The sequence below is a fragment of the Cydia strobilella genome, chromosome 18, assembly GCF_947568885.1.
Source record: "Cydia strobilella chromosome 18, ilCydStro3.1, whole genome shotgun sequence".
Taxonomy (NCBI): Eukaryota; Metazoa; Arthropoda; class Insecta; order Lepidoptera; family Tortricidae; genus Cydia; species Cydia strobilella.
The window spans coordinates 10797510-10820271 of record NC_086058.1 but is presented as its reverse complement, the minus strand read 5'-3'; the positions used below and the strand labels follow the sequence as shown (position 1 = coordinate 10820271).

The 22762-nt window shown below is 38.3% G+C and overlaps 3 protein-coding genes across 5 annotated transcripts; 1 reads left to right on the top strand and 2 right to left on the bottom strand.

Moving 5' to 3' along the window:
• The first annotated feature begins 1942 nt into the window (after positions 1-1942).
• Positions 1943-10312, top strand: LOC134749239 (allergen Tha p 1-like). 3 transcript variants are annotated; one of them, XM_063684131.1, is made up of 3 exons: positions 1943-2077; positions 2396-2576; positions 10041-10312. In XM_063684131.1, the coding sequence occupies exons 1-3, from the start codon at positions 2075-2077 to the stop codon at positions 10226-10228; spliced, it is 372 nt and encodes a 123-aa protein (XP_063540201.1). In that variant the 5' UTR covers positions 1943-2074; the 3' UTR covers positions 10229-10312. The 3 variants fall into 3 exon arrangements, with proteins under 3 accessions (XP_063540201.1, XP_063540199.1, XP_063540200.1); XM_063684129.1 differs by lacking the exon at positions 10041-10312 and adding an exon at positions 4869-5755 and having other exon boundaries at positions 1944-2077; XM_063684130.1 differs by lacking the exons at positions 1943-2077; positions 2396-2576 and adding an exon at positions 7453-7669.
• Positions 10313-14301: 3989 nt separating this feature from the next.
• Positions 14302-15509, bottom strand: LOC134749244 (allergen Tha p 1-like). Its single transcript, XM_063684135.1, has 2 exons — positions 15271-15509; positions 14302-14558 (listed from the first exon to the last, which is right to left on the bottom strand). The coding sequence occupies exons 1-2, from the start codon at positions 15455-15457 to the stop codon at positions 14368-14370; spliced, it is 378 nt and encodes a 125-aa protein (XP_063540205.1). The 5' UTR covers positions 15458-15509; the 3' UTR covers positions 14302-14367.
• A 4819-nt stretch (positions 15510-20328) lies between these two features.
• Positions 20329-22482, bottom strand: LOC134749241 (allergen Tha p 1-like). The gene is made up of 3 exons (XM_063684133.1): positions 22341-22482; positions 21420-21610; positions 20329-20565 (listed from the first exon to the last, which is right to left on the bottom strand). Exons 2-3 carry the CDS (start codon positions 21607-21609, stop codon positions 20375-20377), a joined length of 381 nt encoding a protein of 126 aa, XP_063540203.1. The 5' UTR covers position 21610; positions 22341-22482; the 3' UTR covers positions 20329-20374.
• Positions 22483-22762: the final 280 nt, after the last annotated feature.

Sequence of the window (22762 nt, the reverse complement as noted above, 5' to 3'; positions counted from 1 at the left end):
GTCTCCAGGTTCCATCCTCTTGACGTGTGGGTCCCAATATCTTGCGGTAGATCTTCCGCTCGGCTACCAGCAGCGCCAACTCCGGGAAGCCACATATCTGACCCGACTACAAAACCGAAAGGGTTTGACCTTCCTCGTAAAATCTGGTGCCGCCTGAACAGGCTGAGAACCGGACACGGCCGCTGCAATTCAGCCACACACAAATGGGGATGGACGGATTCCCCACTTTGCGAATGCGGAGAGGAAGAGCAGACCACAGAACACATTTTTAAACGCTGCCCACTCCACTCATACCCTGGGCCTGCTGAGGATCTGAGCACCGTGACACCTGACTTGGTTGCTTGGCTTGGCAACCTCAAAGCTACACTCTGATTGCCCTCAATGTATATTTGCCATACGATTAAATAAATAATAACCAGCAGCGCGCGCTCCTCTTTTTGTGTTAGTGTCCAGGCTTCGCATCCGTACATAAGAATTGGCCTTATGACCGTTTTGTATATTCGAAGTTTCGTGTTCCTGGTCATTAGCTTGGACACTAACACTTTGTGCAGGGCAGCAGCACAGCGTAGAGCATTCTGGATCCGGACTTGTATCTCGCCCTCTCTCTGGTTGGTATCTGTGACGATGCATCCAAGATACTTGAACCTCTCCACGCCATTGTATGAGGTATCTCCCACTGTGAGGCCTTTCCTACGAATCCTTGTGTTTTTGTATCTCTTCATGTGAAGGTACTCAGTTTTGTCGTGATTCACTCGTAGGCCAACCTTTACAGCTTCCCCCTCTAAATTCTGGACAGCTCTGCGGACATCCTCTTTACTTTCTCCTAGAAGGGCCAGGACCTGGGTTAACTACCCGATTCAATTTGTAATGACTTGTAATTCATTGAACTACCTAACATAAGAAAATCTTAGTTCACATACAGTTCCTACAACCTATACCTATTTACTAAACTTACTAAAGTTTGCAAAATAAACGCACTATATTTAACGTCCTACAAGGGCTAGTCAGTCAATCTAAAGGGTATTTGACTACTATTCAAATCAGTTTCTTTCTTCGAACTGTCAAAACGATTTTGCTACTAATGGAATTTATATGAAACACTCAAATTACGTACTCTTTATAGTTTTATATGGGTTTTAAAATAGAAATTACGGCTGTCTACGTTTCTCTATTAATCTTTTGGTGTTTTATTTTAAATACAGTCAAATACCCTAGCCCAGCCTAGCCTTGTGTAAGCGTTTCCTTTTGCAATATTAAAGTCAAATTGCATATTAAATGTATGAAAACATGGAATGAGGACTGAACTGCAGTAAGTATATACAGTCGTCCTTTAAAAGTAACATCTACACTACTTTAACTACAACTGTAGGTATATTAACCTACTTCGTTTTTATGTGGCATTGTTGTCTAGGTTTTGTTAATTTTTGGAACACATACAGGGCTCAATATTTTTTGTAATTGAAACAGTTACATATATTACGGGTACATATTTACATATAACGGGAGGGCATGGACTTGCAGATTGTCAAACGAAGAAGAAGGCCACTATTTGTCGGCGTTTGGAGTCTACAGCGTGGCTAGTAAAACATGTGCTTCAAGGCATTAAGTCTTTTTTTCCAGTTGTTTGTTATGTTCAACAAAGTTTGTCAATAACGTCCCCTCAGCGCTACTCGTAGTAGTGGATAATGATTGATTTCAGCTATCAATAAAAATATTAAAGAAATCACTTAGGTATGTAAAGATATTATGGGATACAAGGTTTAAAGTGTTGACTCGTTCATTTATACATATCTGAAGAGTCCAGACGCGATTGTATGATAGTGTTTCAACCTTGTAAATTTTATGTTTGCCTGATATAACGTTTCAAGAAACGCATTCTTTAACGGATTAACATTTTTCAAACGCCCTGTACGAGCGATGACGGGGTTTTTACCTCAATCACATAAGAGCGTAATGTACCGTGCAAATTAGATGTTTTAACCACGAGTGCAACTACCATATAAATACTAGACAGAGGCTCTAACTACCATAAGTCTCTCGCAGTTCTCAGTGATTACAGTTGACCGCTGACACAATGGTATGTTAGCCTTAAGCAAACATTACTTAGCGCATAAGTTACAAGATCTATACAAGATTTAGACTGTGTTCATAATCGGCAGAAACAAAAGTGACACTAAAAAAGTTCAAGTTACTTATGTTTTCCGATGTTGCGATTTAAATTTCAAGACTGTCAAACTGTCAATCCAAATATAAGCAATAAGTTCATCAAGTGTGGGATATACCAGACATTCTCGGGTAGACTATTATACTCGTACTTTTTACTTATTGCATAGTTCAAACAGGATCTATCCCGATATACTTCAAAGCTTCGCTGAGCATCACCAATGCGTTTCAGATGATGAAATACTTTGTTCTTCTGTGCGTGGCGTCATTGGCGTTGGCGGAGGAAAAATACACGGACAAGTACGATAACATCGACCTGGACGAGATTCTGGACAACAAGCGGCTGTTGCAGGCCTACGTTAACTGTATACTTGACAAGGGCAAGTGCACGCCCGAAGGCAAGGAGCTGAAAGGTACGGAACTTCACATGTTACATCAGCCGTAAAAGTGCATGGCGAATTTCTCAATGAATTCATTCATAATTTCTTCATGCAAGTTCGCAGCTCACTGTACTTAGTAACTTACTCGTAGTGGCTAGCGACCTCGTATATGGCGTTTAATCTGTCTCTAATTTTACTCACGAGTTCACAACACATTATTTGTACACAACCACACACAAGAAATGTTTGCGAGAATTAGTTTGTTATAAAATAATTGTTGTACCCAAAACGAAACCAAAAAAAAGATTCGGAGAAATTATATAAAAGTGCCCATGGTTTTAGGATCTCATTCATTTGCAATCATTAATGTAAGCGGAAATGAATATCGCCGGTTGAATAACCAAATAACTCGTTATTGTTGTGTGTGGACCGAGTACACAATTATCGAGTGTGCGAAACGTTCAAGTTGATAAACAAGAACAAGACCGAGTGCGGGTAGTTCAAAAAACGCGCAGCTAGAAGATGTTGATGGCAACTTTAGTTTTTCTCAGATACCACGCGGGCAATGCCGTTCTTGAATCGTCGGTCATTTTAAAGCTTATTTGCGATTATATAAGTCCCGTTAAAGAAAATCGAATCTGTGAAAACCATGACAGTTTAAATCAGTGTTTGTAGCTTTCCATCAGAGAAGGGTCCTTATGCACGTGTAGCATATAGACCCTTCACTGATCGAAAGTCACATTTTATCGAGAGGCAGATAGATACGTACTGACATTTAACATTTAATGTTATAACTTACGCGTAGTGCATCAGTACTGTCAGAAGTAAAGCAGCGTCGGATATGGCGTTCAAACCACCTGTATTTAAAACTCACTATTTCACATAACATAATTTGTACATAACCACATCACAGTCATCACACACAACAAAAAGTTACAGCATCAAACCAAACTCACTGGAAAAGTATTTCCAAACATATTTTTATTAATAATTAAAGAAATCGCAGCCTCTAGGGCTTTTACTAGTCAACTAAACTAATTATAATTACACATTATATTAGCTAGAAAAAACACTGACACCCTTACATGACATGACAGATGACACGCATGTCAGTCAGCAAAGGAGTCTTTAGCTATCTACAAAGATAATATAAGCACGAATTTGCATTTTACAAGGTAGATTGTGCTTTATTTATATGAATAAGTTGAGTTAAATTTCACCACACACCAACATTCGACGGACCGCCTTTCTAAAAAGGATTTACCTCTGAGCTTGTAAACCTCTTTTTAATTTGCAAGCTTCTTATTACTTATATAGCTCTCACTCAAATAATGTTTTTATTTTTCTCTGATCTATAATTTGATTAGATATGGATTGGATATGGAAGTGAGGAATCGACGCAATTCCTGATATATAATATATATACATGATTTAGTATTTCTATGAAGTATCTCAAGCATTTTCTTACTCGAGTAGCTAAACTCAAGATCTCGAGAAGAATTTAATCCAGATAAGATTTGATTCTTATCTGGATTAAATTCTTCTCGAGATCTTGAGTGGAGTGAAGTGTAATGATGATATGGCAGACTATAAGCTCTGCGTGTATTTTACTCATCGAAGTGTCGCAAACTGAGTAATAAATAAATCTGTAAATATATTCATTGTTTTTCGAGTGTCAAAGAAGCAGGTTCCTCGCCTTGACCTGGCGCGTCTTTTATGAGTAGTCTCACTTGAGACTGCGTGATATATTTGGCTTACACCAAATTATAAATACCTCCAGCAAGTATTCAAAGTACTCATATAAATCCCCTATTCGTACATAAGCTACGTAGGACATGCAGCATTATTATTTTATATCAGAAAGTCCATAATTTAACATCATTTGACTGAAAACCCAAACCTAAATGAGGTAGCGCATAAAATCAGGTAAATCATTTTATAATTTGTGTGAAGCATACATTTTTTCAAAAATGGCTTATGACTTATTGTGTGTTTTCATTTCACCTAAACCCCTAAAGGACAATATTATACATATTTTTCTGGAAGTTAAATGTAAGTGTGCCGTTACAACATGACGAAAGTCGGAAGGCACCAAACGTCGGAGTTTAAAAATAATGTTTACTTTAACAAAGAAATCAAGACAAGGCACATGGTTTTTGTTGGAATTACAAAACATTTTATCAAAAACACTGGCTTTAGGTGCTCTCTGACTATAATTTTTATGCACTACCAGAACCCATCCAACAAATAAAGGTTTTGTTAAAAAGGTGTGTAAAAGCTGATAAAATTTTCTACGTTGCGATAAATTATTTTATTAATTTTCAGACCACCTAGAAGACGCTCTTCAGACGGGCTGCGAAAAATGCACCGAGTCGCAGAAGAAAGGAACCGCTAAGGTTATTGATCACCTCATCAAAAAAGAGTTGCCAACCTGGCGAGAACTGACTGCCCGCTTCGACCCCGAAGGAAAATTCAGGAAGACCTACGAACAGCGTGCGCGTGAGAACGGCATCACCATTCCTGAGGAATAAACAAAACTATCCGTTTAATTGCACCCTAGGCACATTTACATGGATGTCTATTGGCTCTGATTAAGTCAGATCTGAATTCTGGTCCCGTAAATCCCTTAGATAAAACTGACAGATTTTTCTAGACCATAGACAATTAGACCAGAATTCTATTTTAGCCCATATCATGCGACGTGCATTTGCATTTGATGTGGTAATAAAACTTAGCATTAGTCCGGTATAAATAGGTACACATTTCAAAATTACATAAATATTTTTACTCATTTTTCTTTAAATTTTGAGTAGTTACTGTAATCTTGTCCTATCAAAGTGTACCTACTGTATTTGCCATTTGCATACATTTACTATAAGCACCAAGACTACGATGAAAATAAATGCTTTATTTCAAAACATTCATATCACACTTTATAGATAGGTATAATATATCATGATTTAAAGATTTTATATGCTTTTTATAAAAAAAATATTAAATGATATAGTTTGCCAAGCTTTTTATTTAATTTTGCTTTGCATTTGACTATTCTTTGTTATTTATAATATTCAGTCTACAGGTAATCCTAATTGCCTGCTTACTCATGAAAGGATAAAGGCTTAAACTCGTATTCATTTATAACTGTTCGTCTTATAACTGAATTTCAAAAGGAAACATACGTGTTTCTTTTTTCTAAAGATAAGATTTTTTTGTTTTAATAATACTCGACCCAAATTATTTAATTATTTCGTATTTATTTGGAACATTTTAATTTTTATTACTCATTGAATTAGCACATAGCAGGCAATTATTATGAAGACATTACATACCTACATCCGCTCCATATTAAGGTAGGTCCGGGGAGTAAATAACTATTACTTACTATAAAATATTTACTATTAATACCTATAAGTACATAATAGATAATGCAAACTATTGGTGAACGGTGAACACAACCAGAATTCACAAAGTTGACATTGTTTAAGAATATATATTTTAATGCCGACAGACAGAAGACAGGCTTTCCACAAAAGCCTTCCTAACTAATAACCACCTGTGACTAAAGTTTCTTTACTGTATAGAAAATAAATAAGGTTTTGGCCATCAAGGAATCAAGAACAACTGATTCGCTTAACTTAACTCGAGTAAATCCATCTGTCGTTATAATTTAATCCTTTAATTCCGTTTCCCCGTTTTACTCGTTTGGCTGAATGCGCCAGGAGCGCGATGCCATTAATAAATAAAAAAAACATCTGGCAGATTATGCTATTTTGGTATTAAGAAAAGGTAAATTGGGTGGATATTTGCTGAGAGGGTCGAATGGATTTACCAGAGTTTGAAGCGACACCCTGTAGGTATAATGTTGATTTGTGGTTTGTTTACTATTTAGTAACTGTTTACATAGTGCCATATGACGGGTTGGTGCAGATATTATATATGTGATATTTTCTATAAAATGGGACCTTATTGTCGATGGCGCTTACACCATTATTAACGATGCTCCGAAATAAAATACAATGCCGCGCTACGCTGTGCGGCGTAAGCGCCATCGACAATAAGGTCCCTTTTCATAGAAAATGCCCCATATGGGCAAAGTAGGGCACAGTTTTATGGTACCGATGTAAACGTTGTAGAAGTAAACATCTTAAAACTCCCTTCTCACGTGATGTCAGCATGTTGGTATAGCTCTCTTTGTCTTTCTTTCTATATCATATGTTTCTTCTCTCTATCACTTTTAATTTATACCCAAGTTATTCACTATAAAATCACGCCATCAACTTGCATAGTTACAGTTAGAGGTGTTAAGATTACTTCGTAGTAATTAATTGCAGTTATCTTGATTAAAAATTTCCTAACTCCAGTAATTAATGGAGTAATAAACAATAGAGGATAATAAGAATCTCGTTTACATAGCCAATCGTTTTGAACCCCACAGAGCAATTATTTTGCTCTTAACAGGCATCAGTCCACCGTTTTTAGGGTTCCGTACCCAAAGGGTAAAAACGGGACCCTATTACTAAGACTCCGCTGTCCGTCTGTCCGTCTGTCTGTCACCAGGCTGTATCTCATGAACCGTGATAGCTAGACAGTTGTCATTTTCACAGTTGACGTATTTCTGTTGCCGCTATAACAACAAATACTACAAAGTACGGGACCCTCGGTGGGCGAGTCCGACTCGCACTTGTCCGTTTTTAATTAATACCTAAACAATGCCGCTTCAAGTATACTTACCGTAACTACATTAAAAATTTTTTTCAAAAGCATACCTTACCTTCTTTATTATAAAGTCCATACTTGAATAAGTTTTCGATTCTAGTTACTGACGGTACTAAGTAAGGGACAAATACAAAACGTTTATCAAGGATCATAATTGCATCAAAGCTGAAATAAAAGGGAATCGATTTCCGATTAATCTTCATTGTGCGTCAATACAGACTGAAAGATGAAGTTGCTGGTACTGTGTTTGGGCCTGGTTTGTCTGGCCATTGCCGAGGAGAATAAATACACGGACAGATATGACAATATAAATATTGAAGAGATTCTAGCGAATAAGAGATTGTTGGTGCCGTACGTCAAGTGTTTACTGGGTGAAGGACGATGCACGCCGGAAGGAAAAACACTTAAAAGTAAGTTATATCCTTGTGTTTTGTGTTAACGTTTACCGTGAACATATTTTTCCTCCCCCGACACCCAGCTACTGCATCGAAGTCTCGCCCGACACAGGGAATTTTTAATTTTTACATCATTACTAAGCATATTTTTCCTGATATCTAAGTTATAAAACAATGAAAATAATTATGAAAGAGGTTCAGAAGAGGCTCTTAAAAATAGGAAATTCGCAACGAGTTGCAAATTATCTTTCTGCACGTGTATTGTACAACGTTTTACAGTGCATATGGCCCTTTAAATTTTGGAGATAGGCTCGTATTGTGCTAATTACCGCATTAGGGCGGTAAAGTAGCACCATATGTACTGTAAAATTAAATTTGAGCCTCGAATTGCCTGACAGATATCGCACCTTAAGTAAAAGTTAATAAGACCGAATGTGGCCTACTCGTATCGTAATGTTCTTTTCACACCACATGCTCGACAAAGCCGGATTATATATCATATAAACCACCGAAAGCAAGACATTATATCCCTTGGCTTTAGCCGGGTTATAATGTTGTATGGAATTTCATTATAACCCGCCGGTCAATAACGTAATTTTTACTTTTCATAATCCTTATTGCTATGACGATAAAGTCTAATTTCGTTAAGCAAAATGTGTTGCACCCGCCTGCGGTCGATTTTCGAAAACCGAAGCCCCGGCCTACTAGATTCGCACGATCTTCATTTGTTAAATCAAGTAGGCCACGCCGGCAGAAACAAGTTGCTGTATCCATTTTATTGCCTCGCTTAAGGTGAGAAAAGTAGAGTATATACCTCGGGAATAAAACTGATTTGTCTTGGGCGCTTCCACGCACAATCCCTCACTGCACTCAGGACTCCACTCGCTGCGCTCGGGAGCAGGGCTCGGAACCGGTATTTTTTTAAAACCCCGAAATAGCCCAATATTTTGAATTTTTTTATGCTCAATACGTAGGACTGAATCATGTATTTAGGAAACAATTTTGCATTATTAAAACGTCCCATTAAAAATGAAATTATAAACAAAAGAACGAAAAAGAACGTAATAATACCGGTATTTTTGTATGGAGCAAATACCGGTTTCCGACCCCTGCTCGGGAGTAAAACTGGGAGTCTTTCGTTACGTTCAGGATTCAATGTCGCGCCCGTGACATAAAACAGTGCTTTATCCCCTTGGTGTGCAATCTACTATTATTGTTGGTACTTACCATTGATAAACAATTTATCTGTTTTAATTTATTTATTTTAAGTTTCATTTTAATATGGAAACACACATGTTAATATGGTATGACAACACAAACACAATACCGGATTTCTAAGGTTGAGTTTAGATTACATTTAATTTTATAAAATTCGTTGGAAACTTCTACTGATTTACCGGTTTTTACAAGCGTATGACAGTTCGTGTGTGTAATAAAAATAAACTACTTAAGGTTTTTTGTTGTATTTGTAATATATTTATGTTAACAACATAGTAGCCGAGACAATAAATCGTCAGTATCCTGTCTTATTCACATTTAAGACAACTTTTTTTGTAGATAAAATAAATTGAACCAGTCAGTAAACTGGTTTATTATTGCAAGTTTGATTGCTTCGAACGCTAAATAGTTCCCATGGAAAAGGTAATCTACTTAGTAATTAATAATAAAGGATGACTCACGTTAGACCGGGCCGTGTCCGGGCCGGAGCTTCCGGCGCTTACTTTTCTATGACATGACAGGTGACACGTGGTGCTTTCCATAGAAAACGAAGCGCCGGAAGCTCCGGCCTGGACACGGCCCGGTCTAACGTGAGTCATCCTTAAGACTGTAGGTCATTAGGAATTTCAATAGGTACATAGGTGCTTATTTTCCGAGCGAGTGCAAAGTGTGAGCGTCGCTTTTTCACCTCGGGCAAAAATGCGTTCGTATTCTCTATAATTATATGGAATGTTTTATTGTATTTGCTATCTTTTAATAGAGACCCAAGTATTATTAAATTATAATATTATTATAAATAACTTTTGACGCGTACGGCGCCTTTCTCTGGTAGTCAGTATGTTGCATACCAACCTAAAGCGTCAGATTATTTGCAGCATTTACAACGTACACAATGAAGTACTGTTTCCATCGTATTTTCTCGGAAACGTTTGTAAGTATTTGTCATACTACTTCAGTCAACCTCAGTACTTTTTGTACCGAGACTGACTGAAATAGCAAGACACATTCGTACGTTTCCGTGAAAATACGATGGAAAATAATTATGCACTACATCTGTACTGCGTCAATTACCAAAGTCTTAGGCACATCACGGGCCTTATCAAAGCGGAATTATGTCATTTGATACTTAAGTCAATAAAAAACTAAGCTAACGCATTATTTTTTCCAGATACGGTCAAAGATGCCATGACGACGTCATGTGAGAAGTGCACCGAGCAACAGAGGAAGGGCGCCCGTAAAGTGGTGAAGCACTTGAAGGAAAACGAACCGGAATACTGGACTCAAATGAAAGCGAAATACGACCCTGGGGACAAGTACCAGGAGAGTTACGAGGCCTTCTTGGCTCGGGACGACTAAGTGAAGCTGAAGACTCAACATTTCTGAAACTGACCCGAAGTTATTTGTAGGTACAATGACGTTATATCGATTAAATAAAATTTTATTGACCACATATTGTTTTTATAATCTGCCGGACTAGCACATGATTGACGCGAGAGTATCTCGCCGCGACATAGACTACCCGTCCCTCTTTAATTCATACAGTTGGACGTAGTTACGCGAAAACGTTCCAACCCACACGTCACTCGAAAATGAGTTACCATAACCAGGGTACTATTTTTGACATATTACATCATGTGCACACAAAGATGCTAGTATTTTTAGGTTAGTTTCATCAATAAAGTTTGCCCCAAATGTTCCAACCCACCATTATGCCAAGGACGTGTACTCAAAATAAAGTAAAAACATTACATGCATACTGAAACATATTGTTAAAAACTCTTAATAGAATAACATATCGTTATAATGTTCCACTTGTCTTGGAACATTATACTAAATTCATAAAACGCACATTTAATTGTTTCTTAAATGATCCATGTGGGTTGGAACGTTTTTGCAAAATCTTTATAGATTTTTTATTCCTGCAAAAATGTTCCATGTAATTTGAAACCTTTTAGATTAATCCATACTGTTTTTTTAAGCTGCGAAGACTGTTCTGAATAAATTGGAACTTTTTATTATAATATATTATTTTCTAATTTTTTTCTATTAACTATCCACATATACTTGATCCATTTTTGCTATTAAATTTGTTCAAGAGAAAAAAATATTTTTTACCAAAATAAATAACTATGGTATATTTAAGTTTATGTATTTAGTCAAAAGAATCAATGGACTATTTACAATAAAGATGGCAACATTATTACTCTTTGCTCCCGTAAAATGACAGCACCAACGAAACGCCGCCGCGGACCTACTTGTCATCGTAGTGTGAAAACAAATGCCGACAAAGTAAGACGTGCTGCCGTGTTGTCTTCTTTTGTTAAATTGGACGTAGTTACGCGAAAACGTTCCAACCCACAGCGACCCCATTTTGAGATAAACGCAATTTTGTGTTTTAGTGGTACACTTTTTCCCTGTAATTATTTCAGGCAAATACTATTGGTTTTACTGTGGAATGCCAAACTGGTTATTGAATGATATGCATATTTTTTGTAAATACATAATACAAGGGGCATATAAATAGGTAAAACGAGTTTCAAATTATGCATAAACGTTCCAAAACGAATTTAAGTGTATTATTTTTATAAATATATCTAAAATAAATTTAATATGTAAAATAATAAATAACAATGAGGAACATACAAAATAAACAAAAAAAAATTGAAAATGTATTACAAAAAAAATAGGACGTGATCTTTTGAGCTTAGAACCTATGCCAAAAATTAGCTGATATGGTTCCAAAAGTTATCAAAAACTTATATTAAACATTCAATCATCATCGTATTCTATGATCTCGAAGTCCGGAACTCCACTAAACCCATCAACATCATCAGTAGCTTCTTCATAACATCAATATTATTAAAACCTGTAAAAAAGTTAAACCTCTTCAAGTTTACAAAATGACAAAGACTGATTTTTGAGTTCAACTAAACTGGAAAAGAAGATTATCAATAGGAAGAAGTTTACAGACTCATCTAAAGTTAGTTGGCTACATACAAAAGAAATTAAGTTGGATAAAGATAAAATGTTTTCTATTTTTATGCGGTCTACGATGGAAGACGATTTCATACATAAATACATACATATAATCACGCCTATTTCCCGGAGGGGTAGGCAGAGACCACGGATTTCCCATTGCTATGATCCTGACATACCTCTTTCGCTTCCTTCACTTTCAAAACATTCCTCATACACGCTCGCCGGTTTAGGGTACTCTTGACCTGGCCTTTCTTCAGGATTTCCCCGATCTGATCAGAGAAAGTCCGCCGAGGTCTGCCCCTTCCAACTCCCGTTTCTACCTCTCCCTTATACACTCTCTTTGTTAGCCTTCTTTCACTCAATCTTTCCACGTGTCCAAACCATCTCAACATACCTTTCTCAATTTTTGTCACTACATCTTCGCTCAGTCCACACTTTTCCCTTATCACACTGTTCCTAATTCTATCTTGTTATCTCACACCACACACACTTCTCAACGCTCTCATTTCCACTGCATTCACTTGGCTCTGATGCCTCTTCTGCCATACCCAACTTTCGCTACCATACATAAGTGTAGGCACCAGCACCCCTCTATGCACAGCCAACCGTGCCTTTTGCGACACCTTCGTTGTCGACCAATGAGTTGAAAATTGATAAAAGAATAAAGCGAGAACTGCAATACATAAAATAATCTGATTTTTGTTTATGCCTAATGGCAAACCGATTGCTCCAGCGAAATTAGTGGACTTACAATCCATGTACCACTACATACCTGAGGATTGCCTTCAATTTTATAGAACGCTTCAAAGTTCTGAAGAAGCTACTGATGATGTTGATGGGTTTGGTGGAGTTCCGGACTTCGAGATCATAGAATACGATGATGATTGAATGTTTAATATAAGTTTTTGATAACTTTTGGAACCATATCAGCTAGTTTTTGGCATAGGTTCTAAGCTCAAAAGATCACATCGTATTTTTTTTGTAATACATTTTAAATTTTTTTTTGTTGTTTTTGTATGTTCCTCATTGTTATTTATTATTTTACATATTAAATTTATTTTAGATATATATTTATAAAATAATACACTTAAATTCGTTTTGGAACGTTTATGCATAATTGCTATTTCACAAGGTTCATACAAAATTAAATTTAGCAAAAACGTTTCAAACTCGTTTTACCTATTTATATGCCCCTTGTATTATGTATTTACAAAAAATATGCATATCATTCAATAACCAGTTTGGCATTCCACTGTAAAACCAATAGTATTTGCCTGAAATAATTACAGGGAAAAAGTGTACCGCTAAAACACAAAATTGCGTTTATCTCATAATGGGGTCGCTGTGGGTTGGAACGTTTTCGCGTAACTACGTCCAGTTAGTAAAAGACGCGAGATACTGTCGCGCCAAACATGTGCTTGGCCTACAGGTATAAATAGAGCAATAACAAGTTTTGTATGAAAAGCTTGTATCTGAAGCTATATAAACTAATTACAGGCATAAATATACCTTATCCCATTGTAAGTAAAAGTTTCAGAGCAATCTAGCTAGTGGTTTTAAAATGAAAGTATGGAGAACCGTGCTTGCCGGGGACTCTATTTTAAGTAATCTTGGATCTTTTCAAATCGAGAATGAATACTTAGACATCTTTTAGGTAAGCATGTTTCATCCTGAACTGCATCGGCACTTACCATCAGGTGAGATTGCGGTCAAATGCTTACCTTTTAAAAATGGTCACTTTATAACAGAGAAGATAATAGCGCTAGGGTAGAAGTTACTGTACCTTTTACTCGCTCTACTTTCTTTTTATTATATACAATTTTTAGCAACGACAAATAATACCAACCATGGTATTCACACAATATCTAGGGTCATGGGGTCCCAGCGCGCACGAGTTGTTTGCAGAATTCGCGAAGCGTCTCGTAACTGGTGACCGAAGAGCTGGCGGCTTCCTCGCGCAGCGTATCAGCATTGCGATACAGCGAGGAAATGCGGCCAGCATCCTTGGTACAATATACTACTTGGTATTAAGTTAAGTTAATTATAATAGAAATTCAAACACAATGTTTATTGTTATACTGAATAAATTAATATGATATTATATGATATGACAATGCCTCAAGGGCCTATTTTAGATCTAAGCTCGTTAATTAATTTCGTTTAGTAGTACCACTGTATACATACACAGGGATAACTGTCAGTGGGTAATATGTGTCAGTCATATATGGACCGTGTATGTAAATAAATGACTTTTCAAAAAATACCAACCTAGATCTGATATATTTATACTTAAGGTCATGCTATTTCGTATTATGTCAGCATGTTGTTTTATAATGAGACCATAACTAGGATAACATTGATTGTATGGCAGCGGCCTAAGTTTTTTGAAAGTGGTGGGATACTATACTATTATACTGCCCACAAAAAACGTGCAAAAAATTAAACTCAAATTTTTTCCATCTCATTTATTTTTGCATTAAACTGATCAGTCTTTAGTTTACTATCAAGTCCAAGTTCTAAGCCCTAACGGTCCTAAGTTCGGACTCGTACTTGGCCACGTACATGCGCTTAGGGTCATACTGAGCGACCAGCTGGTTCCAGTATTGGCCTTCATTGTTGATGAGGTGTCCGATGACGCGACGGGTGGCGGTGCGCTGATTCTCTGTGCATTTGGCACAGCCATTTTCTAGGGCTTCTTTGATGTGAGCTGATGACAAAATAAGTAAAATTAATATTTAATTTGCACATGTTGAAACTGCAGGCAAAGTCGTATGTATCAAGGATTTTGTTATTATTTATTTATTTAATAAAATACAGAGTATTCTCACTATAATCATCCCCGCAAAACTCAATAAAGAGTTTGACTGTGGGGTCATCGGTCTCTAGTTACATATGTACTTAACTTATTGGTAGATGTCGCTTTTCAGCATACAAAGTATAGTAGTAAATATACTTACATACATTGTTTATGATATGATCGTCAAATTCCGAAGCTGAATTAGTGTAAGGCCTGAGTGGACGCTCGAGTTGGGCGTGCAGCGGGGCGGAGCGTGCGGCGTGCATGTTAAACAAATGCAAACGTATAGGAGCGGCCTTAGTGCACGCTGCTCAAATCACTTGTGAGCCCGACGCCACGCTGCACGCCCCGCCGAAAGCTCCGCTTCGAGCGTCCACTCAGGCCTTACACTTAGGAAGTCAAAATTTTACCACCTCAAACATGAGGCTTCGGGCGCGAGATATGTTCATCCTTTGTGAGCAAGAAGTGATTTTTCTGCATCATACAGTAAAATACTGGTTTTATCTTCATCGCTTAAAAGTATATCCTACTATCTACTATTATTAATCAACTGCAGACTGATTTCGAAGAATAAACAAAACATTTCCGAGCTAGTGTGTTGAAAAACAATTTGAACACTTACATTTCAGCTCCTTTCCAGGAGCAGTGCAAGGGGCCTGACCCAACAGACATTTGACGTACGGCACCAACAACCGGCGATTTGACAAGATCTCATCCAAGTTCACGTTATCGAATCTGTCCGTGTATTTGTCTCCAGGTCTCGCTGATACCACCACCACCAATAAGCAGACTAGAAGCACAGCCTTCATGTTTATTGTTTTTATTTTTTATTTTCGACCAGTGTTCGACCAGTGGTGAGATAGTTATGGTCTTCTGCTGTTAAATCTTTCTTTTATAGTGTAGAATCTTGAAAATGAAACTGGTTTCTCGAGTCCGAGAAGTACGGTAAATAGCTAATTTAATAGGTGCGTCATTCAATTTACTTTAGACAGAGAAAGTATAATGATAAAGATTGGCAAGCTTCATGAAGTATTGTCTCTACCTAGCCACTACCATGGGCAGATGGAGGATTTCACCACCTTAACCAAGGAAGCGGTACAATTTCTAAAAACTGTAAATCTCTGAAGTAGAGTAACACAAAAAGCCATACGAAAAAAAAACCCCTCCCCCCTTCGCGAGATTTTTTAGCCGCTAACTGGCAGCTGGCAGGTAATGGTTATTACAATATTATACAAATCGACCTGAGTAGGCTTACAATCTTACCGGAACCCGGGACCTTCCGCTTAGTAGTTAGGGTCACTAGTAGTATGTAGGATACGGAGGACTTTAATAGCATAGCTAACGGTATGGAACCAAGACTTACGTACAGTAACGCCATTCACGGCAGCGACGCACAACTTTGTATGGAGACTTTAGTCTTTATTATTTACCTGTCCCTTGGTCAATTCTGCGGATCGTAATGACGTCGGGTTTATTGAACTTGACCATTCAATTCACGCGAAATCTGTTTAGTGATAGGACATCAAATAGGCTCGTGATTACCTAAAATGATTAATGTATAAAATATAAAGTTTTTGGACGCTAACTTAATTTAGACCGGCTGGCCTTATATTATGGATGCTCGTGACAAGGCATACGGGTAAATATGGCGATATAAATACTTATATTACTTATAGATAATATTAGTGATCAAATAAACGGAAATAACGAGAATAAATTAATTTGCTCCGAACTACCGAGCGCGGAAATGTATAAATAAAATTATAGTTAGACCTAGAATAGCGCCTTTCCCTAACTTTTTTTTGCTATGAGTTTTAGGGCGTTAAGCCAAGCGCCGAAGTATACGGAGTGTTGGGTCTTTGGCATGTGGAATCCTAGAACTACTCGCTACCATCAGACGGGCTGTATGCGTGTAAGTATGAAAAAAACGTCACTAACAAACAACATACGTCACGTCGAAGACCACTGACAGCAAAGATTCCTGTAAAATCCGTGGGAACATCAAGTATCATAAGAATGTCGTTCGGAAAAAAAGTGTTTTCTCATCAAAACAAATGAATCAACATCCAAAGTCGGACTTTAGAACCTGAATCATAACAACGCAGTGTAAATTTTATAGCAAACGGTGATGTCAATGTAAAGTTACTTATGTTAGACAGTACTCTGAGAGGTTATTAATTTTTGCTATCGAGCGTAGAGAGGATTGAAAGTCCAATAATCGCGACAAATAGTTACTTTATTTGTTTTACAAGAGGTCAAAGTTGTTGTTTAATCTCTCGTGCTAATATTGATACCCGAGCAAGCGGAAGATTCAAAATGGAATCTTCAGCATTGCCAGGGTTTCGAGGCACGAGGGTTAAACAAATTTTGCCACCGAGTGACATACAAAATTTTTCACCACACCAAGACAAGAAAAATACTAACTGTAAAATATCTAACAAAATCTAAGTAAATCGATTCCAATTAATTAAATATTTATCATTCAAAATCATCATTTAAAAGTCAATTCTAGCAGCAAACATAAGAAAACACCTAAAAATTTGCATTTAATTACTCTGCCTCACATGTGTAAAAATGCAACTTTCTTATCAGTTTTTGAACAATCAAGAGAGCCTTTACCAGCTGGTGTGGTGAAAAATATATTTTTTTTTTCAATTGATTTTAGGTTGTTACGTAAATCATTTGAGAGTAGAGGTCACTACTACCATTTCCATTGAAAAAGACGTCTCAATTGGTAGTAAGCAATTAATTATTTTTTTACTCAATTGATAATATTAGGTAGGATTTGATTAGAAAGTTAAGAAGTTCTCTTTCTAGAGTTCTATTGCTTCTTTAAAAAAACAAACCTCGCTACGCAATACGTAATACGCTCTTGAATATTCGAGCGATAGGCGGCCTTCAGAGCCTTCAATCGAATGTCCCAAGTGGATAAACTTTTTCGACATTTACTTTCCTTATTTATTTTCTTCATACCACGTTGGTGGCAAACAAGTATACGGTCCGCCTGATGGTAAGCGGTCACCGTAGACTATGGACTGGCAACTCCAGGGGTATTACATGCGGATTGACCCTTTAAAAACCTGTACAGTGCAGTAAATACACTCCTCTTTTGAAGAATCCCATACTGTAGTCCTTTGAGAAAAACTCGGCGGCCGGAGCTCCCGCGGGAGGAAATTTGTAGGGTAGGGTAGGGTGGAAGGGTGTGGGTCTAGGTCTCACAAACACAATGCTATTATGATGGACAGACTATAGCCCAAGCTCTTGCACATGAGAGAAGGTCTTTGCCCAGCAGTGCGAGTGGGACGTAAATAGACTGAATTATTATTATAGGACAGGCAGACAGACACACGAGTTATCTTATAAGGCCCACTTGCACCATTCGACTAACCGGGGTTAATCGGCTAAACCTGGAGTTACCATGGTTACCAGTATAATTTGACACTTGGTTAACGGTTAACCGCTTAACCCCGGGTTAGTGGCATGGTGCAAGTGGGCTTAAGGGTTCTGTTCCTTTCGTTTCCGTATCTCGTACCTCATCTTATACCTTTACACGAGCAATTCATGTATATATTTGGTGATCTCGGATACGGCTCTAACGATTTCCATGAAATTTGCTATTTCGGGGGCGAAAAATCGATCTAGCTAGGTCTTATCTCTGGGAAACGCGCATTTTTGTGTTTTATATGTTTTCCGAGCAAAGCTCGGTCTCCCAGATATTAAGTTGTAAAATGAGATAGGTATGGAACCTTAAAAATGACTAATGAACTATATCAAGAGTCCAAGTGCGACGTTTGGGACTCTCGGTCGTCATCAGGTAGTCGTTACGTCACACAGCTTAAAGTAGTCATCAACTGACGTCAACGCGAAATAAATTAAGAGAAGAGTTTTGTCTGCTTTTGCTTATTATTATTTATAATCAAACCGCGGTGTTGCCCTTGACTTTTTAGTTAAGAACAACAAATAAAGGATGACTCACGTTAGACCGGGCCGTGTCCGGGCCGGAGCTTCCGGCGCTTACTTTTCTATGACATGACAGGTGATCACGTGATGCTTTCCATAGAAAACGAAGCGCCGGAAGCTCCGGCCCGGTCACGGCCCGGTCTAACGTGAGTCATCCTTAAGTCTACAAGGCCTTCTTAGCTTAGTTTTGAGTGCTTATTCTCAATACATTAATTAATTAAAATTAAAATTTTATAATTAACTGTTGGTATAATTTTATAATTAACATATCTAACCGAAAATTAATCAATCATCTGGACCGCCCGAGTCCGGGCCGAAGCAACCGACAATTCATTTTCTGTGACAGGTGACCGGTCATAAGGTAAATGTTACTCTAATAAATAAATAAGGTGATGCTTTCTATAGAACACGAAATGTCTGATGCCCAGCGGATGCCTCGGCCCGGACCCGGGCCGTTTTAACGTGAGTCATCTTTTACGCTCTTGTTTACGATCGAATAATAGACGCATGGACAGTTGGACACCAAACAGCGTGTCAATACAATTTAAAAGATTACTTAATTTAAATAAATAAGAGATGCCTTTTACCATATTTTTTTAACTAACACACGTTAGAGCGTTTTCACATTGTCCGATCCGATATCGGATGTAGGATCCTACATCCCCGTAGTCAACTAGTCATGCCACGGGAGCGCGCCCGGGCGCCGTCTCAAGAAACAAGAAACGTTATGCCTACACATACGCCACAAACAAATATTATCGGTCCGACAGCTGACAGGCGGCTCCGACATGGCTGAATTTATCGGAAGCGCCGGTTCCGGATGTCGGAAGGCTGCAGGAGAGTGCCATATGGCATCAAGTACGCCTTTTTTGCGTTGTCTATCGTTTTTTAGTAATAATGATTCATTAAATTTATAAATAGAGGTAAATACAGATAGACATATTTCTTACATTTTACTTCCTTCCGACTTCCGATATATCTCTATCTCTTATACTCACCATGAATAGAGTCATATACATGGGCAGAATATGCAGTATGTCGACGAGTACATCTACTTGGGCAAGTTAGTATCCTTCGACAACAGGCAGTTCAAAGAAATCGATCGCCTTATCGAAATCGCCTGGAAGATGAAGACGCTATTGAAGGGCAACCTTCCACTCTCTTTAAAACGAAAACTCCTCGACATGTGTAATTGTGTATCCTGCCTATCCTTCCCTACCGCTCCCAAACATGTTCTCAGACTGAAACTGAAAAGTCCAGATTGCTAGAGAGCAATGGAACGCAGCATACTGGGTGTTCGACTGTTTGTAGAACCGACCGTGTTGGAAACACCGAACTGCGTTCCAAAACCGGCATTGTGGATGTGGGCATGAAGGCGGCCAAGCTAAAGTGGGACTGGGCAGGGCACTTCTGCCGAATGTACCCGGGCAGCCACAGTTTAGGTCCCACAGGATGGATCTCGGGGCAGAGGAAGACCACGGAGGAAGACCATAACGGAGATGGTGGGACGACCCTGATACATTTTGTAAAGAATCTCGGGAGTCTCGACAACTCAATACATTGTTTATTGCCACCTAACGATTTTTTTTTTTTTGTACGAATTTGATTATAAATATGACGTTTACTATAACGTCTAATAAAGGCATTTAGCTGTTTAATGCCATGTAGAAGGTGAAGAAAAATACAGATTTAACAAAAAATTAATAATTTATTTGTAAACTGCACTAATCTACAAAAGTATCACATGTCGCTACAGCGGTCCAAGTCTAAGCCTTGACAGACTTAAGTTCACTCTCGTACTTGTTGACGTACTTGCGGTCGGGGTCGTACTTCGCGCAGAGTTGGTTCCAGTAATCCGCCTCGTGATTGATGAGGTGAGCGAGCACGCGGCGGGTGCCGCGGCGTTGAGTTTCTGTACACTTGGCGCAGTTGTTCTCTAGAGCTTCTTGGATGTGCGCTGTAGAGAAAAAGAATAAGTAATTAAAATCAGTCAGGTCAAGGGGCAATCACCGAATTTTTAGGTGTAGGTACTACTTATTACGCCTTTTCTATATACTTATAGAAGTTATAAAATATAGTTTATAAAAATGATCAGATAGACGAATTATTATTTATTAATGTTCACGACCAGTTATTCACCTGATGGAAAGTGACTACAGAGATGAAATTCACTAGTTCAATAACAGCTAATTACTCTTGCTTTGAAGAGATTTATACCTTCGTATGTCGTTGTCGGACAAGAAATCAGACAACGGGAGGAAATTCTACCCCTTAACAGTTCGCAATAAAAATTACAAAACAAAAAGCGTACGAAGAGTACTAATAAATGTTATGTCCACAACGTAAGGATGCATTCGCTCCTCTCACCTGGACGTCTGGTGATGGAACGGGATAAGTGGAATTAACTAAGTACGTGCAATTTTTGAGCACATCTTTCGCCTACAAATCTACGTGTAGATGTAGATTCGAGCCACTATTATCAAAATTAGGCAAGTATTCCAGCTCAATCAGACATCGGGAACTAATTCATATCTTTCTTGCATGGTTTGACTAGACACCACGCCGACAGCACGCCGCCCGGTCCGGCGACCTAGGTATCGATGGGCGGATGTGGTGGACGCTGATCTGCGCGGGCTCCAGGTCAAGACTGGCGAGAAACTGCACAGGACCGGGATCAGTGGCGAACAGTCGTGTTTGAGGCCAAGATCCACTTTGAGTCGCTAAGCCAGAGGAGTAAGTAAGTGTGGTTTGACTAGGAGCGGCATGGACCCCAGAACTAACTTTGTTAAAAAAACTTGTACATAAACTTACATTTAAGCTCCTTGCCATCAGGAGTGCACTTGCCCTGCTCAAGCACGCACTTGACGTACGGGACCAGCAGCCGGCGGTTCTCCAGGATCTCGTCGAGATTGACATTGTCAAACTTGTCGGTGTAAGTCTCGGGGCGCGCGGAGGCCGCGGCCGCCAGGGCGAGGACGCAAACGATGAGGATGCTCTTCATGCTACAATATACAGGCATGTTAATATCATAACGATGGTGATTGGATAATTTCATGGCTCCTCTCCACTATCGGCGATGATAGACGATGACTGGCAGGGACAATTAATAGTGTAGAGCACATTCGGCAGTCCCCGCCAGTCATCATCATATTACTTCTTGGCCTACGTATATAAACTAAGGATAACAACTATAATAAGCCACGATATATATATTTAAATAGATTAATACTCGTACCTATGTACATATTTAGATATATCACTCACATGGGTATAAAGAATACCACATACACATATCACGCATAAAATATAACTTAATAGTCTATACTGCACATAGCCGGCTAGAGTCGAACCAAGCTTTTGCGATGACAAAGTGTGGCAATGTCATCATTAATGTCAAATTTCTATGAAAATATGACGTTAATGACACAGCCTCACATTGTTCTGTTCAAGTCGGTGCAGTTATAGTTGCTCAAACCAAATTATCAGTAAATAAGAACAAAAAAACTATACTTATCCTTTTCTTTTGGGTGCTAGTATTAGTGTAAGACAAAGATAGTTTGATTCTCTCAATGTTTGAAATGAGACAGTCCTTTGTCAAACTATAGCTTAAACGGACTTTAAAAACTTTACAAATGCCACTTATCTATGTTTCTATGTAATAGTAACCGATAATACAATCCATGGAACGTCAACATAGACAAGGGCACTTAAAAGTTTCCGAGCAATACTCACTTGAATTATATGTGACTATCCGGCACCCTTGTCGAATGACTTGTGATGCAACCACCAGGTATCGCCGACTTTTTATACGAAATAGAACTTCAGCTCGGCGAACAACAGAAAACCAGTTTTGGACATTTGCTGTGACTACGATACATGGTAATGTCGTCAGATCATTAATAATCATCGGTGCGATGCTGACGTTACTGGCTTTTATAATATACTTTATTTGGGATTTTTTTTAAATAGTTTTTTTTTGGAGTGACATAGGCAGTCAATTGGGTACTCGTGCCTACTACTCTGCTTAAAATTTTGAATGCAATTAATAACATGTATTGCATACAGTTGGACAAGGGAGTACAAGGGATCGGTTTGTGTGTGTTGCATTTGTACGTTGTGTTATTGAGTTTCAGTAGGTACCGAAAGACGCTATT

Bases quoted from the DNA above. Each gene is read 5' to 3' on its own strand.
- LOC134749239 (XM_063684129.1), top strand. The intron at 2,577-4,868 runs GTACGGAACTTC...ATTAATTTTCAG, and splicing joins CGAAGGCAAGGAGCTGAAAG to ACCACCTAGAAGACGCTCTT.
- LOC134749241 (XM_063684133.1), bottom strand. From the start codon at position 21,609: ATGAAGAGCATCCTCATCGTTTGCGTCCTCGCCCTGGCGGCCGCGGCC. The intron at 20,566-21,419 runs GTAAGTTTATGT...TTTTCTCTACAG, and splicing joins TGATGGCAAGGAGCTTAAAT to CGCACATCCAAGAAGCTCTA.
- LOC134749244 (XM_063684135.1), bottom strand. From the start codon at position 15,457: ATGAAGGCTGTGCTTCTAGTCTGCTTATTGGTGGTGGTGGTATCAGCG. The intron at 14,559-15,270 runs GTAAGTGTTCAA...TTTTGTCATCAG, and splicing joins TCCTGGAAAGGAGCTGAAAT to CTCACATCAAAGAAGCCCTA.